The 10,012-nt window shown below is 48.3% G+C and overlaps 1 protein-coding gene across 1 annotated transcript; it reads right to left on the bottom strand.

Annotated features, from left to right (window-relative positions):
• Window positions 1-1,926: 1,926 nt before the first annotated feature.
• On the bottom strand, window positions 1,927-9,556 carry LOC134470514 (HSPB1-associated protein 1-like). Its single transcript, XM_063225080.1, has 5 exons — window positions 9,378-9,556; window positions 7,667-7,838; window positions 4,961-5,044; window positions 2,644-2,754; window positions 1,927-2,533 (listed from the first exon to the last, which is right to left on the bottom strand). The coding sequence occupies exons 1-5, from the start codon at window positions 9,539-9,541 to the stop codon at window positions 2,000-2,002; spliced, it is 1,065 nt and encodes a 354-aa protein (XP_063081150.1). The 5' UTR covers window positions 9,542-9,556; the 3' UTR covers window positions 1,927-1,999.
• Window positions 9,557-10,012: the final 456 nt, after the last annotated feature.

The raw sequence follows: 10,012 nt of genomic DNA, 5'->3' as shown, positions 1-10,012 counted from the left end.
CTACTGCGAAGATAACAATGCCGGCTTCGTTTTCGGTTGGTCTCATTTGAAATTCCATAAACCCAGAAGCCAGAGCTGGTTCTGATGCGAAGCCGGCGCGGAAGGCGCAGTCGGACGCTAGGGGGCGCCGGAGGACAGATGCGCTCGCCCTCCCTGCCCGCTGGGAAGGAGAGGAGCAGGCCCAGAGGATGGACGCCTGGTCCTGACACTGCTCCTGCTGCTGCTGCTGCTGTTGGTTTATAAGAGGCCTGCTCAGGTCTTGTTGGCTAGTGTGGCTTCCTAACCACTGGCCTCTGAGTTAGGCACGAACACTGAAGCTGTGGAATTAGAATAAAAAGAGAACGTTGCTCTGATTTGCTTTGGTTCTGCAGTGGTTTGGCTGACTCAGGGCAAGGCTGATAGGAAGATGTTCTGCACTGAGGAATACAGACCCAGTCAGTAAATAGTACAGTCCTCTTTGATCTAAAGAAACGTCAAGCAGGTCATTTTCCTCCTTTTTCAGGAAAAATTAACAATATCACTTTTAGTCAAAACTTATTTTTATCTTAAAGATCAAATACACAGGAAGCCTAACGATGAGCAGCGGCCACTGTTGATGAAAAGTACACGAGACAGCAACAAGCACTTAGAGAACCAGCACTCACTAGGAATCTTCAGGAAGGGGCACAGTATAGCTGGAGTTAGTACATCTGGAGGAAAAATGGACCCCAGCACGGAGCCTTTGCTGAACCAGCCCACTTGGAGCCTGGGCAGGCTTGGCAGGCAGGCCAGAGCTGTGGCAGCTGTGGTACCCAAGGCAGTGCAGGCTGCCAGGGGGGCACGTGCAGGTGAGACTCCGGCTGCCCAGGGTGGCCTTCCTGGGCCTTGAGGGCCTGGCTCACAGTAGATGTTAGCCTCTGCTGCCCCTTGCTGCCCATCTGTAACTCGTAAACCTGCTTTGTATAACTTGTGCACTTGGGTGTTGTCTCAGGGGACTCGAGACAAGTTGGTAATCAGTACAGAGCAGATCTGCTTCAAGGTGAGCTAGTGACAAGTGTCCCGGAAGAGCCCTTTTTGGTTCTTCCTTTCCCTGGGCAAGCTCACATAACAGCATGCCCTCCTCCTAGAAGTCACACCTTTTCTTTGGACTTACTGACACCTAAGGGAGGGGCAGGTAGTCAATTCATTTCAAAAGGAGACTTCCTGTCTTCCATTGTGTTTGTCAAGCATGGTAACTCAGAGGTCAGTATGCTTTTTGAATTTCTAAATTCTTGGACAGTCATGGTAATTGTCCCCAGGTTTGGAAAATGCAATCAGAGTGGGACTGATTTTGCTAAATTAAGCTATCTGTCTTTGTCTGAGGATCAGGAGCCCCTGGTCCTTTCTAGTCCCAGGACTGCTCTCCGACATGCCCAGCTCTTCCCACAGGAAGTGCTCACATGAGAAGCCCACCTGCTGATCCGTGTCTTGTTGTAGATGACAGGAGTTCACCAGTGAGAATTCTGCTGGTGTTAGACATGGATCACCTTAGATCCAGGCTGGACTCCGTCCACTCATCTTTCAGACCAGCTGTCAACCAACTCTTTCTGTTAAGGGAGAGTGAATTTCTTTCTTGGCTTTCTGAGCCACGCAGTCTCTTGATCTAGATTCAACTTTGTCAGTATGATCCTAAAGCTGTCACAGGCACTATGAGGTGAACTCTGGGTGTGTTCCCAGGAAACCTGATTTACAAGACCAAGCAGCAGCAGGTCCAGCCCTGTTCAGAGCTGATGGAGAGAGTGCTTGCTTGGGGACACCTGGGGCTTACAGGTGTCACAGTCTGTAAGCCGGACGGCAGCAGGACGAAGGCTGAGGGGGAAAGCAGTGTTCACAGAAGGAGATGGCAACAGACTTGGAACTTCATCAGGTACAAGATAAACATGCAAACTGACCTTTGGCTGTTATACCTTTTATTTTAAATCATACTATAGTTTACAAATACATTTTTAAGATGTTATTAAAAATTCGCCTTCTATGAGAATCATAAGCTTTTCCCTTGTATCAAAAGCTGTGCCACCATCCTGATCACTTGTGGATTCACTAAACAGTCCAGCAAATCATCGGTAGAAATGAGCGCTTGAGACAGGCCGGGAGCACTACCCGCAGCAGCCTGTCCCCCTGTCGCGTTTCCGTCCTCACTCATCATTTGTGGCCTCTGGGGACAGCAGGATTTGGCAAAGTGTTTCTCATCTTTGTCAGCCAGCTCTTTACTGTCATTTTCAAATACGCCACCTCTGTGTGCAGGGGGCTCTTCAGGAGCTGGCAGTACAGGGCAGAGGTCGGGGCCAAAGCCGCTCGCCGCAGCCCGCTTTCCGGCTCCCGGGCCTTGGCTGCGGCTGCGTGTCTGGTCCACCTCGGGGTGGCTGCACACGTGTGATCCTTCCTTCTCCACGCTTCCCCCATTTGCTTCCAGCACGTCGTCTTCTCCTGCCTTTGGGGTTCTGGAATGACTGAAAAAGGCAGAAATGGCTCCATTTAAGTAGCTACAGTTGACTGCATGAGAGGTTGCTTCAACCTAAGGGAAAAGACACGCTCGTTGGAATGGCCGTCCCCACCAAGTTAAGCTGAAACAAGGGCTCTGGTTGGGGAAGCTTTACCACAGGAAGCCACTGCCATGATAAATACCTCAGTGGGGTTTAACCAAGCCCGGGTATCGTGGGGGTCCTCGGATGTTTTCAGAGCACACACAAGCGTACGAGTGATTGCCTCTTCCACGCGGGCTAGGTGGTCCTCCTCCTATATTGAGATTTAAAAGAACACACACTTTTAGCCTTTGTCTTCGGGTTTCATGCGTCAAAACAGAGAACTCTGTGTCTTCTGATTGTGTGTCCCACTCAATAATATATGCTTTGTTATAAGGGGAATGAGTAAGCTATTGGCAGGATGGTAATTATTTTTTCTTTTTTTTTTTTTTTTTTTTGGTATTGGAGATCAAACTCATGACCTTGTGCTTGCCCAGCAGGCACTTGTGCTGCTGAGCTAAATCCTTGGCCCTTACAATGATAGTTTCTATGTATTCACTGTTATCTGTCATCTAGAAGAGACACAATATTTCATCAACCATATTAAATATGTATTTTATCTATAGAACACTGCCCTCAAGTATGAACCACTTTGTGATTTGTTTTGATAGGTTTTAAGTTTCAACAAGCACCACATACAGAAAAGCAATCCTTACAGAGTTTGGAAGGCAACTTATTTGAAGGGGAAAAATTATAGCAAACATGCTTGACTACAAGAATGAAGATAAGCTTTCTTAACATAAGCACAAACTGTAGCTCTAATGATAAACGACATTAAAATCAACAACTATTAGATAACACAATGAGAAACAAACTAAAACGCTGTAACAAACATGATTGATCAAAGATTAACATCGAAAATAAAGAATCTGAACCTGACAATAAGACAAATACGAGTAAAGGTCTGCATGGCAGAGATCTTCAAATACTTACAAAGAACAAAACATGCAGTTTTACAAACAACAGATGGGCTAAAAGCAGGCAGATGACAGCACCACTGTTTAACACCCACGAGCTCCCTCGGGAGGGGAAGCCTCTGTCAGGGCTACTGCAGGGGTGACTGTGGTGCTGGTGGACAAAGGGACTCCGTGGATGCCCCCCAGCATCAGTTCCAGGTCAGCCTCCTCCAAGCAGTATTTCTACCCGCGAGGCTCCCATCTCCCCCTGCACGCTCACCTACCCCTCAAAGGCTACGCCTCCTCTCTCTAGGCGCACACTTACGGCTTCTACTGTACTCCTCCTGACATCCCACCTATTCCAAAGCCCTTCTCAATAACACAGAACAGGAAACCGCTGACTGAGAGGGGTGCAGCTGCCAAAGAACAGAGAGATGCCAGGTTAGGACAGCAGAGATGCAGCCAGGGTTTGGGGCTAACAAGGGCACTGGCACACTCCAAGCTGCTGGTTACAGTGACAGACATGGCCATAATAGGCGGAAGCTGTCACTGTCAAATGCAGCAGGCAGCCACAATTAGGCACATTGTATTGGTGGGGAAAGGTTTCTGGCACACATAAATGCTGCAAACCAAGTGCCCTAAGAAAATGTATAAAGCAACACTGAGATTCTGCACCTAACGAGGTCCCTGAACCAGGAAGTGGCTAAGCAGACCTTTAGTTACAAACTCACTGCGTTCCCAAGGGTTTGTTGTAACTCAAATTGTCAACTAAAGGCTCAGCCTCCTCTATACAGCCTTCAAACCTCTCGCCTGTAGACAAGCAGATCTCAGTGTCCTTAGGGAGACACTGGCCCAGGAGTTCTCAACCAAACCCACCCAGGAAAGGATGCTGTGATGCTCCTTCAAGAACTCTTTCAGAGTTAAGTCTGTGTCTCAGACCATTCGGAAGCACAAATTGTCAGCATCTGTCCAAACTCAAGACTTTGGTCATAAGTTAAAACCAAAAAGCTGGTCATAACCCATACTGTGCATTTATGTCAGGCTGGTCATAATCTGAGGGTCCACTGTGTTTCTATCCAGATGGTGTGGGACAGAATTGGCAGCAATAGATCCAGCCAGACCGACACAATTTTCCTGGTAACAGTGGTCATGGAGTGGACCCAGCACTCGGTATTAGGGCCCACTGAATGTCTTTCGTTTCTCTGTTTCTTTGAGACAGGACCTTGCTGTGTAGTTTAGGCTCACAGTGACTGTCCTGCCTCAGCCTCCAAAGTCCAGGGATTGCAGGCATGCACCACCATGCCACAACTGTGTGTCCTTTAAATAAAGAGAGTGTACATCTCGGAAAATTCTATGTTCATCTGAACTATGCATCAGCAGAGGACAGAATCACAGTACAGTAAAACAATATAATCACAGTGTGCTGGTTACAGAAAATTAATCACCAAATTTTATAGACAGGCTTTGTGCATCTTAAAAGCAAGGACTTAATTTATTTTTAAAAGGAAAACAACAAAAACATACCAGCTCAATCCATGAATTTATGCTGACGGTGACAGGATCAATGGATTCCACGTAATGCCACCAGTGTCTGGGAACAAAAAGGACCTGAAAACAAAGTGGAAAAGTAGATAGGAGGAGAACATTTCATTTCTGTGTCAGAGGACGAGTTCCACTGACGCTGTCAGGGAAAAAGTAACGCGAGAAATTCACAGGAACAGTGAGGGGCCGTGATCCCCAGGACGCTGTGGAAACAGCGCACAGCGACAGCGCTGACGGGAGGGAGACGGGACAGAAGCCCGCGGACCTGCGTCTCTCCTTCTTAGTGATGAAGTCACACGGAGACGGGATCCAGCCAGGTCTCTAATCTTCTTAACTCTTGGCCTTCTCTGTCCACACTTAAATTTCAGCAGAAACCTTGAGATTCTAAGTTTTCCTGCATCCTATCACAAAACAGTTTTATGTGTTCTGTGAAGTGGCACCGGCAGAAATGGATGCATAGCTTCTGTCTTTTCACAGTCCAAAACCTAAAGATAATGTGCAGGAAGGGCGTTAGGTACGTGGTGGGTAGAGAGTTCAGTGCTCGAGGGCTCCCGGGGTGGGAGAAACAGGCCTGGGCAGGGGTTGGGAACAACCTGGAGGGTGGAGGACGACCTGAATGAAGCCAGGAGGGAGGTTAGAGGGGAGAATGAGGACACATCCCAGGGAGACGTGGCAGGGACCAACGGGCGGAGCTGCTGGGGGAGGCAGCAAGCTGGCCAGTCTCAGCGGGCCTCAGGGAGGTGGGCACGTGGAGGCCTGGAATTCAGGGTGGAGAATGTGGGTTTCATCCTGGAGGCACACAGAGTTACTGAGGAATTCTGAGGAGGAGGACGGCTAAACTGACATGGAGAGAGGGACTGGGAAGCACAGGAGAGCCTTGCAATGGCCCTTCCCATGAACGTTAAGCTATGAATGGGAAGGTTTACTAGACATGAGCACCAGGTGGGGCCAAGGAGGATGTCACCCACACGGACTCGTACCTGATCAGCAAATGGGGATGATCCGAAACTTTGGGTTTAGGAAAAGAGGGGCATTTGCTCGCACAGGGCTGGAGGTGGGAAGTTTCTTTTGGGAGAAGGAATGCTAAAGCAGCCATGGGTTTAGTCATGAAGACGCTGCTATGGTTTGGAATGATCCCCAAAGGCCCTCTGTTGAAGGTGTGATCGCCAGCTGAGGCATACTGGAAGATGCTGTAAGACACCAGCTCAAGGGTCAGAGCCACGCAACCACCACGCGAAAATCCTGAAACTGTGAGCCCAAACAAACCTTTTCTTTAACAAGCTGACTTTCTCAGGCATTTTGTCATGGTGACAGGACACTAACACAGAAGTCATGAGTGTCCTGTTGTATACTACAGTTTCAATAAAGTGGTGAGAAACAGAGAACTGTTTTGTGGTAGCTTCAAGAATGGACAAGACAAAAACAAAACAAAACAGATAGGACAGAACAAATCATCCAAATTTGCCCATTAAAGACGAAGAAACATGAACTAGTGACGAGTTCATAATGATGGAATGACTATGAGAAAATGGGAAGAGGGTCAGATGTAAAGAAACCAGAACTGTCGTATATTTCTGGGGGGAATGTCAAATGGAAGAGCCACTGTGGAAGCAGTGTGGCAATTTCTCAAAACCGTTAAATGCAGTTATCAGACAACTTACCAATTCCACTTAGGTATATACCCGACCTGAAAATATATACTCAGTTAAAAACTTGTGTATACAATAGTATCATTCCCAGTAGCTAAAAATGTATATCAGCTGATGCACGGCGAAACACACGTAGCTTAGCTGTATCATGGCATCTTTGAAAAGAACGAAGTGCTGAAAACCTTCTACAACACAGGTGGCCCTCGAAAATAATACGCTCTATGAAAGACGCCAGAGGCCCTATGCTAGATGACTGCACTTGTATTAAAGGTCCAGAACAGACAAGTCTATGGAGATGGAAAATGAACTGGGGACTGTGTGGGGCTCGGGAGGAGAGGTATGCATGGGGAGCGACTGCTGTGGGGTGAGGCAACTTGGTCAGGTCAAAGGGAGCTGGCAGTGAGGAGCGTGAAGGAGCAGGAAGGAGCCAGAGGGCAGGGGACAGGGACGGAGCAGGCAGGAGACAGGGACAAGCCAGGGAATGAAGTCTGCCTGAGGGAACAAAAGTCTTCTGACTGCTCATAAACTACCACACAGCGAATGGCAGTTTTCAAACATTTACCCCTCTGGGTAGCAGCAGGAAGCACAACACGTTTAGAAATTTTCCCCACACAGTCACCCATTCTTGCGCATTCCCACGCAGCCTGCCTCTGGTGACCCCCTTCCTGCAGCATCCCAGCCTGCGTTTACATGTCCAGGTTTGGTTGTAGCCCATCTGAGCAGATACTAACTGTGACCACACCCTGGAGACACCGCAGTAACCACGCCTGCTGCTCCCTTAACCTCCAGGAAAGCAGCCCTGTGGGCTCTTCTCATCCTTGAAGATCTATTCACCCACAGGAGAAGCTGAGTTCTCTCCGTCTCCTTCCCACGAACTGTAAACAGAGTCAGGCAGGCCACCCCCAAAAGCACAGCAGCAGGCAGCAAAATACTCTCATTTGTACAAAGGGGTAAGCATGTGGCATAAGGGACTTCAGGGAGAGGTGGCCGTGCTTCTCAGGACAGCACCGGGTATCAGTATTGTCAAGGCCATCATTACCTGGCTTGGGCTCAGTGTGACCAAATGCCTTCGAGCTTTCCGGAACCAAGGGAAACGCTTTAAATCAGGATTGACAATGCTGACTTTACTGAACACACTAGATTCTTCATAAGGGATTCTAGTTGGATAAAGGCAGGGTGCATCTTCAGGAGGAAAGAGATGCCATCTTTTCCTGACAAAAACAGATGCGAGTTAGCATTCGGAGCTTGGGATGAGATATGCACAAAGGTAGACCTACGCTCATTGTCACTCATGTAAATGCAATCCTTAGAGGAATACGGGGGCTGCCCCTGTGGTCACCTGGCCTCTCATTCAGTGCTGGAATCCCGGGAGCAGACATTGGTGGGTGCCTCGGGCAGGACTCTCTCAAGCAGCACCTTTCATCGCTGGGCAGGATTTAGTCTGTAAGGTCATTCTTTCACTGTTTCAAATCAAAGTTTTCCCCCTTATATGTTGTTTTTATCTCTGATTCTAGAGCTACCCAGAATAACCCCCACCCTTTCACGTATCTGCATTCTGATCCAGAATACAGGGTTAGCTTCTTCTCTCAAATAGCTTCTAGACTGGTTGGCTGCACTACAAATTTTTTTAATTTAAACATTTGTTAAGTTACTCTATTAAGAGAAATGCATATATAATGCCACATAATTAAAAACAGTACGACTCAGAAGTATCCAAAGGAGAAGACTGAAATGTTTCAGCTAATTAAATAGGTTCTGAAAAATGGAGGTAATAAATCTTAGTTCACAAAACACTGGACACACCTGCATTTTACACCAATTGAGGGAGGTCATCTAAGGTAGAGCGGGAAACATGTGGAGAGAGAGAGGAAGGTGAGATGAGCGAGCAAGCCCAGAGAGAGAAACAAGGTCTAGTTCTGCAGACAGAAGCCCCTGACGCTCTGGTGAGCCCAGCGCCTCCACTGCAGCTCCCAAACCATTTTCGTTTTTACCTTGTTGGTTCTAGGTCTCCTGCTTGGCAGAACCTAGTGAGTGATGCTGAGCAGGCACCAAGTCTTTGCCACCACTTGGAAATGGAGCCTCTCAGAGGCTTTCCAGGCCCAGCTTCCCACCGAGTCACAGTTTGGTGGGCTGGAGCAGATTTTTCGCCTACAAGTTTTGAGGTTAAGTCATCTGCTTTTGAACTTCAAGGCTTGTTAGCTGATGGCTACATGAACTGATAGGTTGTACATAGTTACAAAATGAATTTCGGTCATATAAAGGGCGTTTGGGATTGTGTGTGCGTGCGTGTGTGTGTGCGTGTGTGTGTGCGTGCGTGCGTGTGTGTGCGTGTGTGTGTTATGGCTCGTGTCTTGATTACCCCCAAAGCCTCATGTGCTCTTAGGTGGGGATTTTGGGAGGTGACAGTGTCTAGGGTGTGTGACGTCGGGGTTAAGAGTGTGAAGCTGGGATTAAGGGTGCCCACCATGGTGTAGGTGGCACCACCCAACAGAAAGGAGGCCCGAAGGGATCCACGGGAAAGGCAGGCTGCTTGCTGCTGTCGCCTTCTGCCTGCCTGCTCTGTCACGGACAGCACCTCAGCAATCACTGCTGCAGCTGTGCCCCTTGCTTCACAAAAGGGAAAACGGGGGGCAGGTAGAGGTCTGTCATGGGCAGCACGGCGCTGGGGCTGAGGGCTGGTGTTCTGGTGTGTCTGTCGGCCTGCATGCACGCACATGCGTCCACGCACACAAACAATGCATGTACATTACCTTCCTTGCACCTGGAAGACTAAGTTACAGCCATAGGTGTCCAGATGACAGGGGGTGTGCGCGCCGAGGGAGCCAATCCACAATGTACTCTCCTGGCCGTTCCTCCCAGGAAATCCAAAGTCAGACCACAGCACATCCTGTTTTGGAATAAAATGAAGGTCCATCAAGAACCAACTCCTTCTGTATGGAAATCTTGTACATTTTCCATTGCACATCTGATTTTGGCACTTGGATATTCTATAACAGAAAGTTCTACAGATGGAGAAGATCAGGTTTCCACGGCACTTGCACGAAATCCTTTCAACCAACAACATGTGAGAATAACCTCACTGATGGTAGTAATTCAACGAATTTTTACTACTTAACACATGCCAGCATCTGCTATAGAAGAAGTTTGTGATGAATCAGTGAACAGAATGGAAACGAAACGCTCACCTAGATGAAGCCCACATCTGCTGTGGACAGACAGTAAGTAAAACATAATTATGCAGCTACTGGGGGAAAGTATCTGGGACAGCGAGAGCCGACAGTGCAGGAAATCTCTCTGATGTCAGCTTAGGACGTTAGAAAACCATCGTCCTGGGGCTGGGGATTTAGCTCAATGGCATAAGCACCTGCCTTGCAAGCAGGCGGTT

This window comes from Cavia porcellus, unplaced genomic scaffold (genome assembly GCF_034190915.1).
Source record: "Cavia porcellus strain 051 isolate PalLab524CR breed Dunkin Hartley unplaced genomic scaffold, mCavPor4.1 scaffold_15, whole genome shotgun sequence".
Classification (NCBI taxonomy): domain Eukaryota; kingdom Metazoa; phylum Chordata; class Mammalia; order Rodentia; family Caviidae; genus Cavia; species Cavia porcellus.
Note: the sequence above shows the minus strand (reverse complement) of the source record. Positions and strands in the feature narration are given on the sequence as shown.